The sequence below is a fragment of the Loxodonta africana genome, chromosome 25 (genome assembly GCF_030014295.1).
Source record: "Loxodonta africana isolate mLoxAfr1 chromosome 25, mLoxAfr1.hap2, whole genome shotgun sequence".
Classification (NCBI taxonomy): domain Eukaryota; kingdom Metazoa; phylum Chordata; class Mammalia; order Proboscidea; family Elephantidae; genus Loxodonta; species Loxodonta africana.
This window is the reverse complement of record NC_087366.1, coordinates 7872090-7898122: the sequence shown is the minus strand read 5'-3', so window position 1 is coordinate 7898122 and position 26033 is coordinate 7872090. Positions and strand designations below refer to the sequence as shown.

General features: G+C 37.0%; 1 protein-coding gene across 1 annotated transcript; it reads left to right on the top strand.

Moving 5' to 3' along the window:
* Positions 1-436: 436 nt before the first annotated feature.
* RGS13 (regulator of G protein signaling 13) lies at positions 437-25724 on the top strand. The gene is made up of 4 exons (XM_023549176.2): positions 437-1788; positions 5979-6040; positions 23499-23665; positions 24935-25724. Exons 1-4 carry the CDS (start codon positions 1703-1705, stop codon positions 25115-25117), a joined length of 498 nt encoding a protein of 165 aa, XP_023404944.2. The 5' UTR covers positions 437-1702; the 3' UTR covers positions 25118-25724.
* The last annotated feature ends 309 nt before the right edge of the window (positions 25725-26033 follow it).

Here is a 26033-nt window from a genome sequence, read left to right as displayed (position 1 = left end):
TACCTCGTTCTAGCTATACTGGCACTACTCAAGCCCAGGCCACTATCTTTTCTTGCCCAGACCATGGCAAACTTTTGCTAATATTCTCAAACTCACCTTCCTCCAAACTTCTTCCACATTACCTTTCGAAAACATGAATCCGATTATGTCAATTCTCTGCTTAAAATATTTTATTGGGTTCCTATTTTTTTTTTTTTTCCTATTGTTTTGAAGATTATATTCAAACTCCTTAAAATCACCTCTTTCCATCTGGTCCAAGTTTAACTCTATTATTAGTATTAGTAGTAGTAACAGCTCATATCTAATGTTTTGTGGATTTTTCAAACTTTATATAAAAAGTGTCATACTGTACATATCATTTGTTCATAATTTTTATTTTTTATTCAGTGCTATGTTTTTTAGTTAATTAGTGCCCATACATTTAGATCCAGTTCATTCATTTTACTTGTCATATTCTGTTATAAAGGTATATTACTTTTATCCATTTTCCTATCGATGAAAATATATACCCTTCCCATTTTTTTCTTATAAACAATTGCTATGATGAGCATTTTGAACATGATTATGGGCCTCTTCTTCACTCTTCAGCCTTTTCTTTCAGCTCTCTCCCGGTCACTCTAGATGCATGTCGTAACTAAATTCCTTTCATTTCCTCAACCGGGACGTGACTCACTGCCTCCTGACCTCCGTCTGCACAAGCCGCCCCCTCCCCTTCACTCACCACATTCCTGTACATCCTGTATGTTCCATCTCAGATGCTACTTCACTGAGATACCTTCTCTAATACCCCCAAGTCTGGTTAGGTTTTCCTCCTACGCGTATTCGTAGGCCCCTATACTTCCCGTATCAAAGTCCCCATCACATGTATTTTAATTGTTTGCTTAAAAGTCAGTGAGAGCAGGGAGACAGGAGAGAGGACCTACTTAGACAGAAAGCATCTAGCACAGAACTTGGCAAATAACAAGTGCTCAACGGATGTTTTGAATGAATCAATAAAGACTGATATAAAAACTCACTGTTTAGTCTTAAAAACCCATTGTATATCAATGTGTATATATGTTTAATAAACTATTTCCACTCTTACTATAAAGTGTGGATTTAATTATTCTTAATAAAAATTTTTAGTTGTTTTTTCTAAGTCCTGAATTTAAAAGCCTCTACACTGTGTTACTGTGAAGGTGCCTGGGCTCATTTTTGAGTCACGTTTTATAATACTCAGAGTAGGTAAAACCAGAAATGCTCTCACTCTTAATGAGGCTCATTTTTTATTTGGCTATTTGCACATTACAGAAACTGCAATGAGGCAAAATCTGTTCAATATATTGAAAGATCTTTCTAAAAATAAAAACCATCCAAAAAAGGGAAGCCTTGAGAGTTAGCAAATTCATTGCTAGTGGGTCTGAAATGGAAAAATTTTTTTTCAGAGATCTGTATTACTTGAAACCCCATGATTTGATGACTAAGTGGGCCAGATGAATTCCGAAGTCACTTATAATTCTCAGTGCCTATATTCTATAAAATATTTATGAGCCATGAGTCATTTTGTTCTCTCTCCTCCCCACTCCTGCCAGTGATTGTATCACATTAACTTCAAGAACTTATCCTTATTTTTTCATGATTTGTAATTTTCTATGTTCTTAAAAAAAAAAAAAACCTGACTCTAGCACACAATTATTTTAAATGACTAAATTCTACTAAGTATATGCTGTATTTCTTCAGAAAAATGAGCAGGCGGACTTGTTGGATGTGTAAGAAGTGCAGAGATGGATCTAAGAGGCCTCCTTCAAAGTAAGTAGCATTTACCTTCTACGGCCATTATAAAGCATATTTATCACATGGTAAATAAGTGTATCTGTATTCAACTGCTTTCTTCATATATTTTGTTCAGAAAGGAAAATTTGCATCTACACATGAATAATTCCATGAGAAGAGCAGTCATGCATTATGTACGATAAGATGGTAGGACCACTTTTAAAAATTTAGATCACTTGAACCCTTACTCTTCAGGCTTGGGCTTTTCATACATTATTACATTATTTTTTGTTATTCATGGCTCACACTCCAGAAATCAGCAAGTTAAATGTTTTTTGAGAGTTTATTATGAATAAAAATTCTTAGATTTTATATTGTTTATGTTAATGAGAGAAGATTCCTTGATCCAAAATATGTTCATCGTTCAAACTCTCCATGTAGAAACTGCTAGAGTCCTTCATCCGTAGATGGAGGAGGTGAGATTGGAGGGCTAACCAAAAGCTTACCAAGCTCCCAAGTTCTTTCAATATCCTGACATATCTGAAAATGTAGTCATTTGGATGGGAACACTAACTACTAAAATGCCTGCAAAAGGTTAACAAACAATTTAACTGAATTTGCTAACCTCGAAGAATTCCTAGAGCAAGAATTCCTGCAAGTTAATCGTGAGTCCCTAACCCTGGTGGCACAATAATTAAGAGCTTGGCTACAAAATGAAAGGTCAGCAGTTCAAATCCACCAGCTGCTCCCTGGAAACCCTACGGGATAGTTCTATTCTAAGGACACTATGAGTCAGAATTGACTCAACAGCAGTGGGTTTGGCTTATTTTTTGTTTGTTCGTTTGTCAACCTGATCCAAAGGAGCCCTGGTGGTGCAGTGTCGGGCTGATAACTGAAAGATCAATGGTTCAAACTCACCAGGCACTCTGTGGGAGAAAGACGTGGCAGTCTGCTTCTGTAAAGATTACAGCCTTGGAAAACCTATGGGGCAATGCTACTCTGTGCTATAGGGTCGCTGTGAGTCAGAATCGACTCCATGGCAATGGGTTAACCTGACCCAAAGGAGCCCTGGTGATGCAGTGGTTAAGTGCTAGGCTGCTAACAGAAAAGTCGGCAGCTCGAACCCACCAGCACTCTGCAGGAGAAAGATGTGGCAATCTGCTTTCATAAAGATTACAGCCTTGGAAGCCCTAAGGGAAGTTCTACTTTCTCCTGTACAGTCTCTATGAGTTGGAATTAACTTGACCACAACAGGCAGAGACCTCAGTTTCTGGACACATCGGCCTCCTACAGTCAAGAGCTGCTGGCATCCATGCAACTGCCATAGAACACAGAAATGCCGAGAAATGCTCCCAGGCAATGGAGAATACAGGAGAAAGTGAGACGCAAAACTCGGCATTTTAAATGACCAGTCAAGGCTGCTAAACAGCACAGTTGCATCCAAGGAGAAAGACACAACAGGTTGATTTAGGAGCAGTTTCTTTATGTTCTCCTGATCACTTCCCACAGAGTATCACATTTCCTGTAACCTGCCCCACAGACCTACTAGCAGGGAAGGGAAAAGACAAGCAAAGATTTCATATTCGCAGCATGCTGCTAGTTAACAGTCATTTTTTTGGTGGAATGGTTAAGAGCTACAGCTGCTAACCAAAAGGTCAGCAGTTCAAATCCACCAAGGGCTCCTTGGAAACCCTGTGGGGCAGTTCTACTTTGCCTTATAGGGTCAACTATGAGTTGGAATCGAATTGATAGCAATTGGCTTGGCTTTTTTTGTTTGTTTGTTTTATACTCACTACCTAATTTAATCTGCATGATAACTTTGTGAGATAGATATTATCATCCCCATTTTACAGATAATAAAACTGGGGTATGGAGGTTTTAATTAACACCCAAAGTTAGCAAGTACAGCACTGTGATTAGAACTCAAGGGCGTCAGACTCCAAATGCTCTTCATTCGACATCTCAAAACTCTCCCATTTCTGGTTTGTATCCACTGTCTAGAAGAAAGGAGCCAACACAAAACTGGAAAATTTTTATCAAGAAACAAAGCTGTTTAGAATAATTATGATAAATAATTTATCATAAATAATTATGATAAAAAATTTATGGGATACTCAGAAAAATTACAAGAAAAAATGGGTTAAGCCAAAAACAAATTGCAGTTCATAAGTCTACCCCTAAGCATGATTACTCCAATCGTGGTCTATCTCCATAAATCTCAGACATCTTAAAGGAATAGTCTTTTCGTTTTTGGAATAGTCTTACCAATAATTACCAACACTTAATTTTAAGATGGAGTATGTGGGTGGAGCAAATGGTTAACAAATTCAGCTAGTAACTGAAAGGTTGGAGATCCAAGTCTACCCTGAGGCATCTCAGAAGAAAGTCCTGGTGATTTTCTTCCAAAAAAAATCAGCCATCGAAAACTTTATGGAGCACAGCTCTACTCTGACACACGTGGGTACGCCATGAGTCAGAATCAACTCAGGCTCAACAGTTTTTTTAATCTCAGGATAACCCAAGACAGTGGTGACATCTTCACTTATCCTGTAGCCTTTTATCTTTTCCTAAATCATGGGAACGGGTGAAGTAGTTAGGCTTGCAATATACCTTGCCTAGTACTTTCCATTTCACTGGATTGAAAAGGTTATTTTAGGGTACTCTTTTTAAAGTTCTAATAAGAGAAGAGAACAATGAGTCAGATATCATTTCATGGAAATGTTTTTTGAAAGCAATCTAAACAGCAGTGCACTGTTAAGCCTCAGTACTGATGCAAACAATCCATTTAAAACTGGCAGGATCCAACGAAATTTTTAGAAAACAAAGGATAGTTGACCTTTTCAGGACTCTCAATATTTTTCCATGTTCTACATTTGTTTTTAACCTCTTTAACTAATCTTCTTTCATTGTGTTAAGGGCCTGCTAATGCTGATGGCTGTTCCTCAAACTAATTATTGGGCTAACCAATGGACAGGGCTTACTTATGTCTATATCTGTCTTTATTATATGCAGTTTTTGAAAACAGGAAAATTAAGAATCCTCCATAAACTGAATGACAATGAACACATTGACTGTTTCTTTTAAAAGAGAGAAAATAAAACTATTTATATGTGAGAATACATACTCAGTTGTTAATTCAGCTAACGAAGCGTACCAAAATGAACAGAGAAGAATCCTCAAAGACAGTGTCTTTCACAGATATTTTCTGCATGGTAAATGGTTTTGCTTATAGCATTTAGGTCAAATGCATTTTATTCACAGTAATAAAAATTAAAACCCTGAATATGTGAAAATAAATGAATAAAAAGAGCAAATAGTAGACTGAGGAAATATCTATACATATGGATATAGGATTTCTAACTTTATTATATGAGTGCATAAACGTAGATTTTGTGGATAAACTCTAAAGTCCCAGGAGCTAAGTGGGCAAACACATTACCGTTGCACACAATAGTACAACCTCTTTAAAGCAATTTTGCAATTTGTATCAAGAACCTTAAAAATGTGCATTTTTTGACCCACTTTGATTTTACTTCTGCTAATCTTCTAAGGAATTACCCTAACTCTGTGGACATGGCAAGCCTTAAAACAGCTCAGCTACATTTGGTTTTAACAGTGAGAAATGAGAAGTAACCAAAATGCTCATTCAGAATAATTATATTATAAAAAAACTAGTTAATATAATTATATACATGATAATTATATTATCTCATATATATATAATTATATTAACTATGGTATATCCCCTTGTAGAATACTTCATATTCACTATAAATGATAGTGACTAAAAATGATTTTAATTTATAACTATAAATCTTAACACTATAAATGATTTTTAAGATAATTGTAACAACCTATAAAATGCTTATAGAAAGGGAATGTGTGCGTGTGTGTATCTGATCACACACACAGCATGATCAATTCTTGGTTAAAAATAAACAAACACACATATTACAAAAAGACTAAAAGGAAATACATCAAAATATTGATAGTGGTAATTTTTTTATTATTTATTTTATTGTATTTTCCATTTTTCACTTAATAAGCATATATTTATTTTATAGTTTAAAAAATTTAGAAAGTAAAAATAAAATGTAGCCCAAAACCACACACAAATGCAGTGTAACTAGATTTGGCATTTTTCAGTACAATATGTCTCTATTTAGTTCAGCAAAACCTTGTGAATATTTTCAGTGCAATCAAGCACCATTTGTTTCTTTTCAAAGCCTTACTTTGGAAGAAGTGTTACAGTGGGCCCAGTCTTTTGAAAAGCTGATGGCTACAAAATGTGAGTATAATGTTTATATTATCTTTGGATTATTAGCAGCTTTGTTCTTAGCAGTAAGATGGGGACACTAGATGATGAATGCATGCTTCTAGATGACAACTGCCATAGTTAAAAAAAGAAAACCTGAAAATAGTTTGTCATGTCAACCACTATTATTTTCTCTGGTGTTAATTAAAACAAGATTAGTCACTGTGAATTTTTATCTTTCACAAGTGTATGTGTAAAATCCCTTTGGAAATATGCTTAAATAGTAACACATACTGAAATAGATTGTCCTACCATACACTTCTAGATTTAAGATGAGGAAAAATGAAAATAATTTGCCATTCTCAGTGCCTTTAAAATAATAAATTTGAGAAATGATGTTCTAAAACTCCTCTTCAAAGTTTGTTTCTAACTTTATCAGTGTCTGATTTAAGTGGGCTTACATGTGAGTTAATCGGTGGAACACCAGTTGAGATGTTTCAACTAATGGATGCAGTGCTGGAGGTGCTCACTCGTCTATGCCAAGAAATTTGCAAGACAGCTACCTGCTGAATCGCTGGAAAAGATCCATATTTGTGTCCATTCCAAAGAAAGGAGACCCAACAGGATGCAGAAATTATTGAACAATATCATTATTATCTTATGCAACTAAAATTTTACAGCAGTGCATGGACAGGGAACTGCCAGAAATTCAAACCAGACCCAGAAAAGGACACGGAACAAGGGATATCATCGCTGATGTCAGGTGGATCTTGGCTGAAAGCAGAGAATACCAGAAATATATTTACCTGTGTTATGCTGACTAAGCAAAGGCCTTCGACTGTGTGGATAATAACAAAGAAAGGGAATTGCAGAACACTTAATTGTGCTCATGAGGAACATGTACATGGACCAAGAGGCTTTAATTCAAATGGAACAAGGGGATACTGTGTGGTTTAAAATCAGGAAAGGTGTGTATCAGGGTTGTATCCTTTCACCATACTTATTCAATCTATATGCTGAGCAAATAATCTGAGAAGCTGGACTGTATGAAGAAGAATGTGGCATTAGGATTGGAGGGAGACTCATTAACAACTTGCTATATGCAGATGACGTAACTTTTCTTGCTGAAAGGGGAGAGGACTTGAAGCACTTACTGACGAAGATCAAAGACTACAGCCTTCAGTATGAATTACAACTCAATATAAAGAAAACAAAAATCCTCACAACTGGACCAATAAGGAACATCATGATAAATGAAGAAAATACTGAAGTTATCAAGGATTTCTTCTTACTTGCATCCACAATCAAAGTCCATGGAAGCAGTAGTCAAGAAATCAAACAACATATTGCATTGGGCAAATCTGCTGCAAAAGACCTCTTCAAAGTGTTCAAAAGCAAAGACGTCACTTTGAGGACTAAGGTGCACCTGACCCAAGCCATGTATTTTCAATTGCCTCATATGCATGCGAAAGCTGGACAATGAACAAGAAGACCAAAGAAGAATTGATGCCTTTTAATCATGGTGTCGGTGAAAAACATTGAATATGCCATGGACTGCCAAAAGAATGAGAAGTGCTGGTGGAACAACGGTTAAAGCACTCAAGGGCTAACCGAAAAGTCTGTGGTTCTAACCCACCAGCCACTGAGCAGGAGAAAGATGTGGCAGTTTGTTTCCATAAAGATTACAGCCTTTGAAATCCAATGGGCAGTTCTACTCTGTCCTACAGAGTTGCTATTGGTCAGATTTGACTTGACAGCAGTGGGTTTTTGGGTTTTGACCAGAATAACAAAAAAATCTATCTTGGAAGAAATACAGCCAGAATGCTTCTTAGAAACAAAGATGGCAACACTTCATCTTATTTACTTTGAACATGTTATCAGGAAGGACCAATCCCTGGAGAAGGACATCATGGTTGGTAAAGTAGAGGGTCAGTGAAAGAGATGAAGACCCTCAGCAAGATGGATTGACACAGTGGCTGTAATGATGGACTTAAACATAGTAGTGATTGTGAGGGTGGCTCAGAACCAGGCAATGTTTCATTCTGTTGTACTTAGTGTCACTACAAGCCAGAACTGACTCAATGGCACCTAACAACAACAATGACACATATGAGTTAGTGTATAATTGCATGTAAGTGTTAACATGCAGATGGTATACATGAAAGATGGTAGAAATGAATGTGAGGGAGATAAAACCATCGACTCAATGCTGGAAATATGAAGAAGGTAGTATATTCATATGAGTAGTCAACTGAGTTTGGGGTAGGAAATGGGAGACTGTGCCTGCTATATAATTGTCTCTCAGTAAATAGTAGTTATTACTTTAATATACCTTAGAATTTACAGGTTAGCATGTCCATATAAAAGTAAAACACAAAGTAGAAAAATAACAAATACTCGAAGACAGACAGAAAAATATGTGGTGGATACAGAAAGTTCTCTGTTTGCTGAGTTTGGCACTTTTACTTTTTTAATGAAGTTTGTTTCCTTCAAATATTTGGTAATTTTGGGGGTATACACCTATCTTTTTGGGATCCTCTGTTAGCCTCTGTGCATGTTTAACCTGTTTATAGCTGATGATTGTGGAAGGGGATCTAATGTTTTAATTAGTGGGGTATGTTGGTGGTTATTCTAGACAGGTACCTTCATTCCTCCTGAGGGTTGCTTGCTATACCCCTGAGGCACTATCTGCTTTGCCTAGCTCAAGGGCCTGTAGTCACTGCACCTTTTTTGATAGTTATTACTGCCTGACCCAGAGGGCAATGGTAGGAGGTATTGACGTCTGACTATGCCCAGTGAAACACCTTAATGAGTTATTCTGACAGTTGCTTCCTGGCCCCTCCCCTACTGCTGGGACCCACACCTCCAGGCCAGGGTCACCACCTAAGCTCCCACCTTTTGTAGTAGGCTATAGTTCCTTTCTTCCGTCAAATCATTACTGCCTTTCACTTTTCAGGAATTTCTCATAGGGTGAGATCCAATTTACCAGTGTGATTGCGAATTTTAAAATACACATCCTTTTTGGTCAATTTTAGGACACTGGAATGGGAGAAAGAGACAAAAACGTATGTTGCACGGCTAGATTGATTCTTTGCTAATAGTGTGAATTTAGGTCTCAACCCTCTGTAATCCATGTTTTGCAATGTTGCCAAATTAATCTCCCTCTTGAAGTTTCATATTCTTCATCTGTAAAATGGGAGTAATATCATCTGTATCTTCAGCATTGTTGTACAGGTTAGATATAAAACATTCTAGTTCAATCACTGACACGCACAGAAAAATTGATAGTTATTAGTAATAAAGTACATGTCTCTAAATAGTGTGCCTTTTTGTCTGCTGCTTACCAAAAAAAAAAATCTAAAATTTCTGATTTGGTCTTCACAGCTCTTTATACCTTAATCCCAGTATGTTTTAAAAAAATTCATCTCTAGCTGTGCTTCTCCATAACCTGCTTTTCTGCCAACATGACTCTTGCTCTATTTTCTACTAATACATCTATGACTTTTATACTCCAGGCTTTTTCTAAAGATTCTCTCCTTCTCCTCTACCTATTCTGCCTACTCAACCGTGGAAGTGATATTTAAGTTCCCCATGGAAATATTTTTCCTCCCTCTTCTATTTTATTAGTATTATTCTTCATTCTTACACTGTTACTCAAATTTACGAACAAACCACTAAGGCCAAAAATGAAGAAATCAATGCCAGAGATCACATGACAGAATTCTGCAAGAACAATGACTTTTTCATTGCAAATACCTTTTTTCACCAACATAGTGACTACACACTTGGACCTCCCCAGATGGAATACAATGGCATCAAATCGACTACATGTGTGGAAAGGGACAATGAAAAAGCTCAATATCATCAGTCAGAACAAGGCCAGAGGCCAGTTGCAGAACAGACCATCAATTGCTCCTATGCCAGTTCGAGTTGAAACTGGAGAAAATTAGAATAAGTCCATGAGAGCCAAAATATGACCTTGCCAATATCCCACTTGAATTTAGAGACCATCTAAAGAATAGATCTGATGTGTTGAACACTAATGGCTGAAGACCAGATGAGTTGTGGAATGACATCATGGACATCATATATAAAGAAAGCAAGAGGTCTTTAAAAAGACAGCAGAGAAAAAGAAGACCAAAACGGATGTCAGAAAAGACTCTGAAACTTGTTCTTGAACATCAAGTAGCTAAAGTGAAAGGAAGAAATGATGAAGTAAAAGAGTTAAAGAGAAGATTTCAAAGGGTAGCTCAAGAACACAAAGTAAAGTATTATAATGACATGTTCAAAGACCTGGAGGTGGAAAACCAAAAAGGAAGAACATGCTTGGCACTTCTCAAGCTGAAAGAACTGAAGAAAAAATTCAAGCCTTGAGTTGCAATACTAAAGGACTCTATGGGGAAAATATCAAACTACTCGGGAAGCATCAAAAGAAGATGGAAGGAATACACAGAGTCACTATACTAAAAAGAATTGGTCAATGTTCAACCATTTCAGGAGGTACCATACGAGCAGGAACACGTGGTACTGAAGGAAGAAGTCCAAGATGCAATGAAAGCATTGACGTAAAACAAGGCTCCAGGAATGAAAGCAATACCAATTGAGATGTTTCAACAAACAGATGCAGCGCTGGAAGTACTCCCATGTCTATGCCAAGAAATTTGGAAGACAGCTACCTGGCCAACTGGCTGGAAGAAATCTATATTTATGCCTATTCCCAAGAAACATGATCCCACCAAATGCAGAAATTATCAAATAATATCATTAGTATCACATGCAAGTAAAATTTTGCTGCAGCTGCAGCAGTATATTGACAGGGAACTGCCAGAAATTCAAGCTGGATTCAGAAGAGGATCCAGAACCAGGAATAACATTGCTGATGTCAGATGGATCCTGGCTGAAAGCAGAGAATACCAGAAAGATGTTTACCTGTGTTTTATTGACTAGGGAAAGGCATTTGACTGTTTGGATCATAACAAATTATGGATAACATTGCGAAGAAAGGGAATTCCAGAACACTTGATTGTGCTCGTGAGAAACCTGTATATAGATCAAGAGGCAGTTGTTCTAACAGAACAAGGGGATACTGTGTGGTTTAAAGTCAGGAAAGGTATGTGTCAGGGTTGTATCCTTTCACCATACCCATTCAATCTGTATGCTGAGCATATAATCCAAGAAGCTGGACTATATAAAGAAGAATGTGGCATCAGGATTGGAGGAAGATTCGTTAACAACCTGCATTATGCAGATGACACAACTTTGCTTGCTGAAAGCGAAGAGGACTTGAAACACTTACTGGTGAAGATCAAAGACCACAGCTTTCAGTATGGATTGCACCTCAACATAAAGAAAACAAAAATCCTCACAACTGGGCCAACAAGCAATGCCATAATAACAGGGAGAATGTTGAAGTTGTCAAGGATTTCATTTTCCTTGGATCCACAATCAACACCCATGGAAGCAGCAGTCAAGAAATCAAAAGACACATTGCATTGGGCAAATCTGCTAAAAAAAAAAAAAAAAAAAAAGACCTCTTTAAAGTGTTGAAAAGCAAAGATGTCACCTTGAAGACTAGGGTGCACCTGACCCAAGCCATAGTGTTTTAAAATTGTCTCCTATACATGTGAAAGCCAGCCGATGAATAAAGAAGACTGGAAAAGAATTGATGCCTTTGAATTGTGGTGTTGGAGAAGAATATTGAATATACCATGGACTGCCAAAAGAACAAACAAATCTGTCTTTGAAGAAGTACAAGTAGAATGCTTCTTAGAAGCAAGGATGGCGAAATTACGTCTCACCTACTTTGAACGTGTCAGGAGGGATCGGTCCCTGGAGAATGACATCATGCTTGGTAAAGCAGACAGTCAGCAAAAAAGAGAAAGACCCCCAATGAAATGGATTGACACAGTGGCTGCAACAATGGGTTTAAGCATATCAACAATAGTGAGGACAGCTCAGAACCGGGCAGTGTTTCGTTCTGTTGTACATAGGGGTGCTATGACTGACAACCAACTCGATGGCACCTAATAACAACATTCTTCATTCTGCTTTTGATTATAACTATTCTGTATATTAGGATTTCTCCACAACCACTCTCTCATTAGATTATGCACTCCTTAAGAGCACAAATTGACTCTCATTCACCTTTAATTCCCAGAGAGACTAAAAATGTCCTTTGATCCTAGTGGGCATGCAATAAATATTCAATGGGTAATATATAAGACAAATATTAGCATGAAAAGATCAAAACATCATGCCACATTATGTAATCCATCCTTAACAAAATGAATAAAGTTATTTGGCAAGGATAGTAAATGGGAATCTAGCTAGAATTAGCATTTTAGAGATCTAGTGTCAGGAGAATAAGCAAAATCTATGGAAAAGTTGGGGACAGAAAGACAGCATACTGTTCTTTATAAAAAACAGTAAAAAAACAAGGTAAGAATGGAACTCCTGTAAAATCTATGTAAAAATTCAGTAATCACATAATAAAAAGCTGATGAAACAAATTATTCTATGGATCATCTGACCAAAATAATAAAACTAAGGATACAAACATTAAACGTGCCAACAATAAAAGCATGTTTATATTAGCCAAGGACACTAGTAAAATGCTTCCTTGAGATAAGATATGGAGGTGCCTATTTTTATATAGACTAAAAGACTGTTTCTAAGAACATGTAGTCCCAAAACTGATATGGGAAGGAAATATCTCAATAAGTCAACAGGAATTGGCTTGGGAGATGTTTTCTGGTGAGCCATTAAGTAATAGTCATCATAATGCAATTAAATTCAACTTCCTTCTGGCAAAAGGGAATCCAAGAAAACCATCAATTTGAGAACAGAACTATGACAAAATTCAGAATTAGTGAATTTAAATTTAAAAATAATAATATGGTTTAAAATGGACCAGGAGAAAATTTTTTGAACTATTAGTTATCTCCTGATAAAAATTCTAAGAATTAGCAAAGATATTTCCTTGAATGATGTTGACCTAAAATATGGTACTGAACCCCCAAAAGCTCATCAAATTGGACAATCTCTTCAAACTGGAAAGGTGAAGACTAAGAAATAATTGAAATCTAAAATTCCAGAAAAATATATGCAGAAGGCTCATGCTTTATAAGACTTTTATAAAAAAAAAAAATTCAGACATTAGTAAGAAATTAAAAATGTTAGATGCATTCTATATGTTAGTAACCTAGATACATTATTGACAAACAAGTTTTAAAATGTGGGTCAAAGATACTTTTAAAAAATAGTGTGTGCCTTTGTTCAATATTTATTCAATAAATATTTATTAAGCACTTATTAGGTACCAGGCACTATGCTTAAAAAAAAAAAAAAAATCCCATGTGGTCATATTTCAAAAACTGAAAATCCCCTGGAAGAAAACAGGAGAGCCTGCCCTTTATGGCATTTAGTTACCTAGTGGTCCTGTAACAGAAATACCGTCAATGGGTAGCTTTAAAGAATAGAAATTTATCTTCTCACAGTTTTGGAAGTTAGGAGTCCAAATCAGGATCTCGGCAGTGTAGATTCCTTCTGTGAGCTTCTCTCCCAGTTTCTAGTGTGTGCCCAAAATTCTTGGCCTTCTTGGCATTACTTGGCATCCATTTTCGCCCCTTGTGTGTATCCCCATGCTTATTCTGCTCTTTTTATAACTCAGAAGTGATTAGGTTTAGGATCCACTCTACACTGGTATGGCCTCATTAATACAACAAAAGGAAAACTCTATTTCCAAACACGGTCACATTTACAGGTACAGGGATTAGGATCTCGACACATATTTAGGGGCAGTGGAACACAATTAAATCCGTAACAGGGACTATGCGGTAAAGTAGAAAATATTGATCAAAACATCTGCTAGTAACACCAGGAAGGAATTCCAAAGGCAAGACAAACACAAAAGGCTGTGTAAGGGCCTGACTGGAAATACTTTAATTGATAGGAAACTGTTTTGGAAGAAACAAGCATCAAACCCATTGCCATGGAGTCAATTATGATTCATAGTGACCCTATAGGACAGAGAAGAACTGCTCCATAAGACTTCCAAGACTTTAATTTTTATGGTAGCAGGCTGCCACATCTTTCTCCCGAGGAGCCTCTAGTGGATTTGAACCACTGACCTTTCAGTCAGCAACTGAGTGCTTAACCAATGCATCAGCAGAGCTCCATAGAAGAAAGCATGGTAGAGATAAATAGGTGATTCTGTCAATGAAGAAGGTAGAGTGTAGGATTCCTCAGGATTTGGTATGAAAACTACTGTCATTAAAAATTTCTACGATGAGTTAAGCAGAAGTTCACAGCAAAATTTCCCAATCTACAAATGGTAGAACACTCTCCAAATTCCCAAACATCCAAATTTTTAGGAAAGAAACAGGAATATTTTTTAAATTCTTTTCAAATGGACATAAAAGTAGTAACATGCTTTTAAACTGACCAGGAAAATAATTTTTTGAACTATTAGTTATCTCCTGATAAAAAATACCTGAGAATTACCAAAAATTTTTCCTTAAATGATGTTGACATAAAATATGGCACTGTACCCCAAAAAGATCATCATTGTTAGGCATCACCAAGATGAAAATTGAAAACAAAATAATGTGGCTATTTATATTAGCTAAACCTTAATAGAGAGACAGTAGAACTAGAAGATATATAGAAAATGCATTTACAATGAACAAGGGTCCAACAATCACCTAAAACCTAAGAACTCTTCAAATTGGAAAGGTCAGGACTTAGAAATAATCGAAATCTAAAATTCCAGAAAAATAGATGCAGAAGGCGCATACTTTATAAATAAAAAAGTTTTACAACAAACCTTTATACTTAGGTTTGAGGCCTTGGTGGCACAATGGTTAAGAGCTTGGCTGCTAAACAAAAGGTTAGCAGTTCAAATCCACCAGCCACTTGCTGGAAACCCTAAGGGGCAGTTCTGCTCTGTCCTGTAGGGTTGCTATGAGTCAGAATCGTCTCGACAGCAAAGGGTTTGGTTTTTTGGTTTTATACTTAGGTTTATTGGCCAAATCTCAAAAGTTGAGGATAGTGGATATTCATAGATATTTGAGCAAAGTAAGTTTAAAGTAAATAAGGAGTGTAGTAAGACTGAAACTATCTACCTCCCTTGGATAATTCATTGAATACTCCATGGACGTAGCAGATGTTGTAATCACTGGGGATGCTGTGGTGAAAGAGACAGACAAGGTCACTGTGCTCATATGCTCCCTCTAGAGGGAAGAGAAAAAAAACAAGCAAGTAAATTCATGATTAGTTCCAGAAAGTGGTAAGTGCTTTGAAGAAAATAAAATAAGGTGATATGACAAAGAGGCAGATGCAAGAGTGCATGGATGGTTAAAGAAGAACTGTCAGAGAGGGTAAAATTTAAGCTAAGAGCCGGCAGAGCAGCTCAGGCAGAAGAAAAGCAAATAACTCCAAGAAGTCCAACATGATAGGAGCACTGGGACTTATAAAAAAAAAAAATAGGTCCCATGAAAGATCTTAAACTACCTCGTAACAGGATTCAATGTGTTTTTAAAAAATCTCTCTGGTTCTTTGTGAAGAACAGAGAAGCCAGTTGCAATAAACCAAGTGAGACTGCAACTTAGTGGGGAAACCAGGACTGGGAGTAGCCAGCGCTTACAAAATCACTTAGCGGGAGAGTGCAGATAGACAACAACAGAGACCCAGAGATGAAGCCTAGGAAAAAAACTAGGAGCACTCTGGTATTTCCAAGTCCAGAAAAAGAAGAAGAGTCAGAGAAGGAGTTGGAAAAGGAGCTTCCAGTAAGTTAAGGATGACCAAAGCAGTATATTATCATGGAAGCCAAAGAAGAGCGTGTTTCAGGAAGGGAACAGTGTACTGTGTCAAATGCTGCTGAGACATCAGGTATGATGAGGAAAAAGCAGTGACCACTGGATGTGGCAATATGGAAGTCAACAGTGCCTTGACAAGAGCAGTCAGGGGTGTGGTGGTGATGTATGGGACAAGAGGGAGTGAGACAAATAATATAGGTATGGGATGTATGGGATGTATGGGACAAGAGGGAGTGAGACAAATAATATAGGTAATTATTCATATAAATTTTGCTATGAAGATCAGAGAAAAAAGCAGTAGTTAAAAGGAGCATAAAGTCAAAGCTAGAGGTGTGGAGTCAATTGTTACTGTTTTTAATCAAGAAACATGGTGGCATATTTGCACGATGATGCCAATGAACAATTAGAGAGGAGGAGACCAGTAACGTAGACGAAAGTGGGAATAATTGTAAAAGCAATGGAGACAGCAGAATTAGGTGGGAGCCAGAAAAATCATTTGGCTAGCCCAAAAAGAAACAGAGACACTTCTCCACTCCATCAGGAAGGAAGTTAGAGAGGGCAGTTACAGATGCTGGTAGGTTGGTTGACTTGGTGAAAGAAATATGAGGTAATCTCTATCTGACTGAAGTCTGTGTTAGTGAAGTTTGAGGCAAAGTCGTCAGAGAGATTTGAGGAGAGGGTGTGCTGGTATTTTAAAGAGGGGTAGGTAGGAGTCCCTGAATAGCACAAACAGTTAAGTGCTCAGCTCTTAACTGAAAGGCTGGCAGTTCAAACCCACCCAGAGGTGCCTCAGAAGAAAAGCCTGAAAATCTTCTCTCCAAAGGTCATAGCTGTGGAGCAGTTCTACTCTGCAGCACATGGGATTGCCATGAGTCAGAACTGACTTGATGCCAACTGGTATGGGTATGAAATGGTTTCTGAGATTTGGAGGCCATGATAGCTTGTGGAGGGTAGTAGGAAGACTAGTCAAAGTTGTCTGCTCATTTAAAATTTGCAATGATGATTTCAAGTGAGATACCATGTTTCTCTCTGGGCTGTTCACATTGCTCCAGCACAGACGCAGAGCAGACATATAGTTAAGTCATTCTGGATAAGCAAATGTTCTGAATCACACAGCATTTGCAATAATTTAAAACAATCTTGAAATGTACCGTAGACTCTCCTTCCTTTCTCAATTACCAAAATTATTTCAGTCTTGATAATTCCAAGGTGAGTAATGCCATACTACTGAAGGTGCTGAAAGCTGCTCCATGCTGATGAACTATCTAGGCTGGTTGGTCCATCTTCACCTTCACCAGGGCACAGAGTGGCCATTAGATGTTGCTGGTACGCATTGCTGATCCGTCGTGTGCATCCTGATCCCAGAGGCAGAGCTAATCCCTTCTGTGACAGATTCTTTCCTGCTCACTGTAGATTGACAGATTCCTACACTATCATTTCTTCTAATCTTTGCCAACCACTGCTGTTGCTACAGTTTCCTTATATCACCTACTCTGCCTTGCCTCAGCCTTTCCCACTTAGCATTTTTGTCTCCTCTTACTTCATATACACGTCTTGATGTTTCCAGAAAAAAAAAATTTTTTTTTTTAAAAAGCTGGCCTTTCATAGACATCACTGTTCAGTAAGTACATTTCTTATCTTCCTCTCAGAAAACCAAGCAGTAATAACACAGCAGGTATAATCCTCTAGTCTTTAGTGCTTCCTGAACGCTGAATAATTGTCATTGTTGTTAGGTGCTGTTGAGTTGATTCCGACTCATAGCGATCTTTTTGGCTTCTTAAGATCTATGAAGAGCCGCTTCAAAATGTAGAAACATGAGAGACCCAAAAGCCTGGATTGGCAAACGTTTATTCAGTACCTGTTATATATATCAGGCAGTGCGTAGGCACTGGGCATTTAAAGATGAGTAAGTTGCAGACCTAATCCTCAAAGTATTCATAGGCAAGTGACAGAATAAGAGAAGTAAAGCAATAAATACAATAAGTGTGGTATATAGAGAGATTGAGTTATAATTAAAATAGGTGTGTACTAGGTGCTACTAAGCAACTGACAGGAAGCAATTATCTAACCTAGGGGAATCAGAGAAATTCTTCCAGAAATTAAGACACCCGAGCTGAGTCTTGGAGATCAGGATACATAGCTTGCCAGATAGAAGGAACTGCATGTACAATAGCATGGGGGTAACACACTGCTTGTCCAGGAACAGTACAGCTCAAATAAAGACTGTATGTCCAGGAGTGACCAAGGAGAGGCTAGAGAAGAATATGGCTCCTGCAGGTGCCACCAAGAGGCCTAGACTTCATCATAATGGCAACGGGAAAATGTTGAAAGATTATAAGTAGAGTTATGACCAGATTTTTGTTTTAGAGATTTTTCTGTTTTAAAAGTGTAATCTTTCAACCAAAAGATTGAAAGAAGGATCACAGAGATGAATTGAGTTTTTTTCAGGTTAGATGGTTTACAAATAAATACCAAAAAATCATAAACAAAAATAATATGCTAAAAGAAAATAGAAGTTATTGAATAAGTATGACAAAAAGGTAATGTCTTTGATATATAAAGAGATCTAAAAAATTCAAGAAAACATTGACACTGCAAGAGAAAAATGGACAAGAAATTTGAAATTCACAGAAAAATTTGGAAATTATCGGTAGAAAGGAAAACATGTTTAAGCACTAGCATTTTAAAAATATAAATTTAAACAATTATAAGTCACTTTTTTTTTTTTTAGAAGTCTCACCCCATCAAATTCAAAAGAGTTTGAGTAGACCCTTCTACACTGTTGTTGGTTATGAAAAGTAATGAAATCTTTCTGAAATATGTATCAAAAGTAGAAAACAAAATACATCTTCAATCTAGTAATTTCACTCCATTGATTCAACTTTAAGTAAATAATTAGAGATGCATAGATTTATAAACCAAAATGTTCAATATAAACTAAAACCCGTTGCCATCGAGGCAATTCCGACTCATAGTGACCCTATAGGACAGAGTAGAACTGCCCATGGGGTTTCCAAGGAGTGGCTGGTGGACTCAAACTGCCAACCTTTTGAAGTAGCCAGGCTTTTAACCACTATGCCACCAGGGTTCCAAGTGTTCAATACAGGATAATTTATAACAAAAAAAGGAAAGAGTCTAAATGTTCAATAGTACGGTGGCTAAATATATTATGGCCTAGCCCTGCAATGGACTACTACGTAATCATTAAAATTAACAAGGAGAAAGTGTTTGCTAAATGATATTAAGTACATTTTAAAATTCTTTCTTCTGTGTTTGTGTAGATCAATGAATGCTAGTTAGATAGGCAGTTACATGAACAAAAGATTGAAAGAATAAAAGAAAATATATCCAAATATTAACAATAGTCATTATTATCATGAGGAATTTTCTGTATTTAAAACCAATCCAAAGGACTTACAACTGTTTTTATAATAATGCAATAAAGAGTAGTTAGAAGAAAAATAAAAAATGATTAATATTCACCAAAATCCAGTGCTGTAGTGATTCATATTATAGAGGCCAAACCAGAGAATTTTAATAAAAACAGAAAATTTACTACAAAACCTTATCAGAGGGTGGTAAAAATACAGAATTCATTAAACCCAGTGGTACAGATTGAAAATAAAATGGATTTGAAATTTGGTTAGACACACTGTAATGGAAGACTGGGCCATAAATCACATTTAAGATTTAACACATGCTGCCTTGAGGATTACATTATCCTGGAATAGACGGCCCACTGTTCCAACTCAACCAAGAAAAATTCCACATTTTACTTCTACATCAAGAATATTGGCCTATGTCACCTCTTGTGTCACGGAAATACTAATTTCAGGAACTCTTTTAAAAAGAACAAGCTAGAGAGTCCCAAACTTGCCATTCTCATTCTTCCGGGAAAAGGCGTATACTATGTATGACAATAACCTATTTACTCTAACCTCTCAACAGAAATGAGAAATTTGTTATTTATTCCTTATTCACTCTGCTCAAGTCGAATCACGATCTCTTGAGCATAATGCTCAGAAATGAGGATCATTTAAAACTTCAAAATGGGCTACATTGCCTGATTTGGAAAAAGGCTTCTCAGCCTTATGATTCACTTGTTCTGTGAGTCAACAGAAATTCTAACCTGAGCAATTTAGTTCTGACTTTAATAATTACTAAGATTTCTGGAACACTTTTACACAAATGTACTTTCAGCTGCTTGCTTGGCATACTCAGACAGAAATTAACCTTTTGGGGGCAGAATTCCATAAAAGGTACCAATCACAGCAGAATCATATCTTAAACATCACACAGGCTCAAGCAGTCCAGGTCAGTTTTCTCGAGGTTATGATGCAGTAACAAAATCTCTGTGGTTTACGTTAAGAAAAGTAGTTTCTCTTTCATGTTACATGACAGCTGGGCTCAGCTCCAGCTCCATTCCATATGTCTTCATTCTGGCCTTCAGACTAATGCAGTAGCTCTTTTCTGGAATGTATTGTTCTCATAGCAAGTGGCAGAGCAGGGGTACAGCACTGGCAGAACCGTATGTGATTCTTAAACCTTCTGTTTGGACCTACATTTAGCACTTTTGCATGTATTTCGTTGGCTAAAGCAAGTCTAATGGCCATGCCAAGGTCGAGATGTCATGGAAGTATAATCCTCCTACAAAAAGGGCAGGGAATAACTGAGAACAATACTGCAATCTACCACATCAAATATCTATATACAAACATATATAGCAACACATAGATGGCTTCTTTAGCAAAGGATTTGGGCATGCCAAGAATTGAACCAGCATCTGGAGTGAGAAACTATAAACATTTTACTACAGTAGTCCCCCTTTACCGACAGAGGATATGTTTCAAGACTCCCAGTGGATGCCTGAAACCTCAGATAGTATCAAACCCTACAAATGCTATCTTATTTTCTTAAACATACATACTTGTGATAAAGTTTATAAATTAGGTACAGTAAGAGGTTAACCACAATAACTAATAATAAAATAGAAGCACTTTACGGCTTCTCTTTGGCACATGTAAATACCAGCATCACTACTCTTGTACTTAGGGTCATTATTAACTAAAATAAGGGTTACTTGAACACAAGTGCTGTAGACTGTGGTTGACAGCAGGTAACTGAAACCATGGAAAGCGAAACCGTGGATAAAGGGGGGCTACAGTATAATTAAGCTAAACATAAACACAAATTCTGAATACTATACCTTGTAATCTAATATTGATTTCCAGATTCCCTCCCTACCCCTACCCACCCATCCACTCAACTCATCCAAGAAGTTGGTGAAAATGAAATGCTGGCTGACTCTCAACCTCAATCTGTAGATTTTTATCTAACATCTCATCCTTTTTCTTTTCCATAGCTCATTTCTTTATCTCAGGGTCCTTCTCAATTCTTACTAAAGCATTCAATCAAAATTCCTCTAAGTACAAACTATATTAATTGCCTTTTTTAAAAGAACTCTGTTTCTTTCAATACCCACTGCAAAATGTGAGCTTCCCCTTGTTAAATCAGAAATGGATTTTTGTTGTATTTATTTTGTTTGCTTGCCTACCCATTCAGCTATTTCTCTTAGAGGAGCACCCACTGCTACATCTGTATTCTCTGCTGCCATCTTTCTGTACCTATGATGAGGTGAGGCACATATTGAAATCATTTCAGTGTGAAAAAAAACTTCTTGATTGAAATCTAAGTTAAATCGTACTAATCCATGAGGTAGGAATGCTCCTAATCCATAGCATTTCCATACATCCCCTACCTCCGTTCTAGTCTTCCCGACAGATGTTCCTGATGAACCATCTCCCATGCAGTGCCATGAAGGCTTGCTCACATGAAAACAGTAGGCCATGCTCTGATGTTGCGTATTCCTAGAATGGCATATTCCTTGCAGATTGTCAGCTTTCCCCGACTCTAGTGCCTCCTTAGGCAGATGCTGCCTTCATTTGAGTTCTTTTTCTTGAACATAAAATACCTTAATTGTTTCCTACTATTCCTGTATCATTGATGATAGAGCCAGTGGAAGCAAGGAGTCAAGGAGCCTGGCTTTCTAGTGATCAGAAACATAATCTAAACTTTTATGTGAAGATCCAGGAAAATGTGACTTACTTGCTATTGCCATCCTATATGATTATCATCATTTCTAGTAAAGATAATGATACTGACCAAGATACTGTTCATCAAAACTCTGCTAACAGTCTCTAAAAGTCTCTAGGTGGTCACAAATTCAGTGTGCCTACATGCATGTTTGCATTAACATCAATTCAAAGTTGCATTGTTGTTTTATCATTTAGTCATTCAGTTTCTCAGATATGACAAGAGACTTCCTAGTGACTAAAAGAAGTTTAATATTTCTCTCAAAGGACTCATTTTGAACCTTGAGAATTTTAGTTCTCCTCAAGATTCTGGTGAATATTTTAGATTTGTGAGAGCTATCCTAACTCTCTTCCACAAACACTAAACCAAACCAGTTGCCAGCAAGTGGATTCTAACACATGGTCAACGTGTAGGCAGAGTAGAACGGCCCCATAGGGCTTCCAAGGTTGTAATCTTAATGGAAGCAGTCTGCTGCATCTTTCTCCTGCAGAGCTGCTGGTGAGTTCCAACCGCCAACCTTTCAGTTAGCAGCCCAGTGCTTAACTACCACACCACCAGGGCTCCTTCCACAAACACTAAAAAAAAAAACCACTAGTGCCTACAAAATAATGCCTCAATAGGAAAAGCTCCTCCTACATGTTTTCCCTTACCTACTCACTCCAGAAAGGCAGTTTAAGATCAGAGCTGAAGATAACCATCTCCGGCATCAAGTATTATTTGATATGTATGCTGAGCATATCCACTGCCATATTCCAGTTTCTGAGATAGTTTCTAACGTCCCATCTGAATTCCACTTGTTGCCTGGTCCCTTATTTCTAGTTTCAACCATAAACCATGAATATGAAGTTGAATTTTGTAACTATCTGTGTTCTCTTGCTCCCATTGGATATTGAGAAAACACTCCGGGTTGTACAAACTGATCAATTTATCACTTTTTTACCTGACTTGGGTATTTTACTTCCAACTTTGACCTGCCTGTTTAGATTATAAACCCCTCTCTTACTGCAATTTAGCTTGAGGTCTTAGATTTTTCATGTCAGCTTCATGCCCAGAGCTTCATCCATCTGTTGTAGGAGCATCCATGTTGTTGTTGTTGTTGTCGTCATATTCCGTCGAGTCGGTTCTAACTCAAAGCGGCCCTATGCACAACAGAACAAAACACTGCCCAGTCCTGTGCCATCCTTACAGTCGTTATGCTTGAGCTCATTGTTGCAGGCACTGTGTCAGTCCATCTCGTTGAGGGTCTTCCTCTTTTCCGCTGACCCTGTACTTTGCCAAGCATGATGTCCTTCTCCACGGACTGATCCCTCCTGACAACATGTTCAAAGGAGCATCCATACTGGTGGATATATTGCTCTACATTACTCAGAATAAAGAGATGACCTCACCATTGGCTGGCATTATCAAAACATGCTTCAGATGTATGCACCTAAGTGTTATATATAATATTATTATAAAATACTCACTTATTAAATAACTTAGGAGCTTTGATTCAGACTTTTCATTTAAACTTCATTAAATATTGCTTTTTTAAAAAATCATTTTGACCCATGAAAATAAACTGATTTCTTCACTCCTTTTAGATGGCCCAGTGTTATATGCAGCATACTTAAAAATGGAGCACAGTGATGAGAATATTAAATTTTGGATGGCATGTGAAACCTATAAGAAAATTGCCTCACAGAGGAGCAGAATTTCTATGGCAAAGAAGCTTCATAAGATTTACATCCAGCCGCAGTCCCCTAAAGAGGTAACTAATACCCAAAAATCATGGCAAGTGGAAATCAGTGCATCCCTGGGAGGGCACTAATATGTCAAGTATCCATTATATACCAGGCAAGTGTCCATTATATACCAGGCACTTCACATCCATTATCTCCCGTAATACTCTAAAAGCAGTATAGTTGAACTTATTTTACAGATCAGAAACCTGTGAAACTGAGAAATTAACTAATTTGTCCGTATCACACAGCAGTTAACTCTGACACCTTATTAATACTAAAAGTTAGTATTAAAACATAGACTGTCTGACTCCAAAGCCTCTCCCCATTATCTTAATTCTCTGGAGAGGTTGAAAAAAAGAAGTCCTTAGAAAAAGAACTGGCCTTGCCTGAAGAAACTACAAATACCATAAATAAGCATGTTGACATCCCCAGTGGGGTTGAGTAAAGTTCACTCCACCATGTTGTTGTTAGGTGCCATTGAGTCGGTTCTGACTCATAGTGACCCCATGTACAACAGAACAAAATACTTCCCAGTCTTGTGCCATCCTCATGATAGTTATTCCACCATACCAACATTCACTGTTCACCTTAATTTAAAACTAGCCAAACCAACAGACACTCACATTGATATTACCACCAATCATTTCCAACAGCCTAAAGAAAATAGTCATGAGTCAAACAGATGCACTGAGACTCTTCATGGTGGAGAGAGAATGAGAATAAAAGTTCTTTTTAAGGGGATAAGGATAGAGGATGGCCCATGAGATCCCTATCACTCAGGACAGTCCTACACGATCGACTTGTTTCCCAAAACTCTTGCCTGGAAAAAATTTGGTTTATTTGAATAACCACTTCTCTTCTCTTTTTCTCTAGTCCTCCTCACTTTCTTCCCATTTCAGGAGATATTCAATTAAATCAACATTCATGACTATTAAGGAAGATAAATTTTAAAATAGCGCCAACTTCCCTTTTCCTTAAAAGAGACCTTCATCTCATAAACTTCCTTGTTTGTAGATGCTGCTAACAAACCATTTATATTCTGTTAAATAAGCAATGGTCTCTGAGAGTTCCATCATCCTGAGGCTAGTGTCTTCCCCCCTCCCCGCCTCCACACATGGAGGTAGATGTTTACTTTTTAGAAAAGCAGAAATTTTATCACTTATAAATCTTTTTAGACACCTTTGAAACTGCAGACAAAATTACCCAGTTCCGAGAGGGGGGATAAATTAGGCCTTTCTATAATTTTTATCTTCATTTATACCTACTTATGTTCTACATGTAATTTCACTTTTCAGATTAACATTGACAGCTCTACAAGAGAAACCATCATCAAGAATATTCAAGAACCCACTCAAACATGTTTTGAAGAGGCTCAAAAAATAGTGTATATGCATATGGAAAGGGATTCCTACCCCAGGTTTCTGAAGTCACAAATGTACCAACAACTTTTGAAGACTATTCAGTCTAACAATTCCTGATTACCACTGGAAAGTTTAAATTGAAGATGATATATTGAAACTACTGGCCTTGGTCTTTTAGTTTAGAAAAATCAGAAGTAGGAATAAAATAGAAGAAATCAAACTATCAACTGATCTTTATTCCCAAAGAGACATAGGTCTCAAAGGGGATGGACTCTAGAACTCTTATACTATGGGGATAACACAATTTAAGGCATACATATATAATCAGTTAATGTATAAGGAAAAAGATCTTTCTTAAAGGCAACATTATGAAGCTTTTACTATACCAGTCAACTAATGGATGCTTTCTTATTAACAGAACTTTGCTCTCATGACATACTGATCATTTCTTTTAAAAATTCTAGTTATCTGAATTATGTCACTAGCATGAATGTATTCTATAAAAAAAAATTTTATAGATAGGGTTAATAACTTTAATTAATAGACAAACTTAGTCTCATAGTACAATCAAATTGTATTATGTCATGAGCAATATCAAAAAGATGTGTTCCTGAGAAATATTTTATCTGTAAAATTTTCCCACTATTATGCTTATAACTGAACTTCTATATCACATATATAGACCATGCGAGAAAAGTTCCTTATGATTCCAGGCAACTAAAAATGTGTGAATTTTCTCATTTATTGCTATACTTTTATGGCTTTAAGGGTAGAAAAAATTTGTTCCTATGTTTTGATTTTTTTTTCTCACAATATGAATTCATCATGGTCCTGATAATCAATAAATCCAAATGTGAACTAAAAACTTATACATGGGTTTTTCAAAGACACAATAAAAAAGAATATTTTTCCAGTAGAAAATTCTGAGGGCTTAAAGTTAACATCATAACAAATGATGGATAACATTGCAAGGAATGGGAACTCTAGAACACTTAATTGTGCACATGAGGGACTGGTACATAGCTCAAGAGGC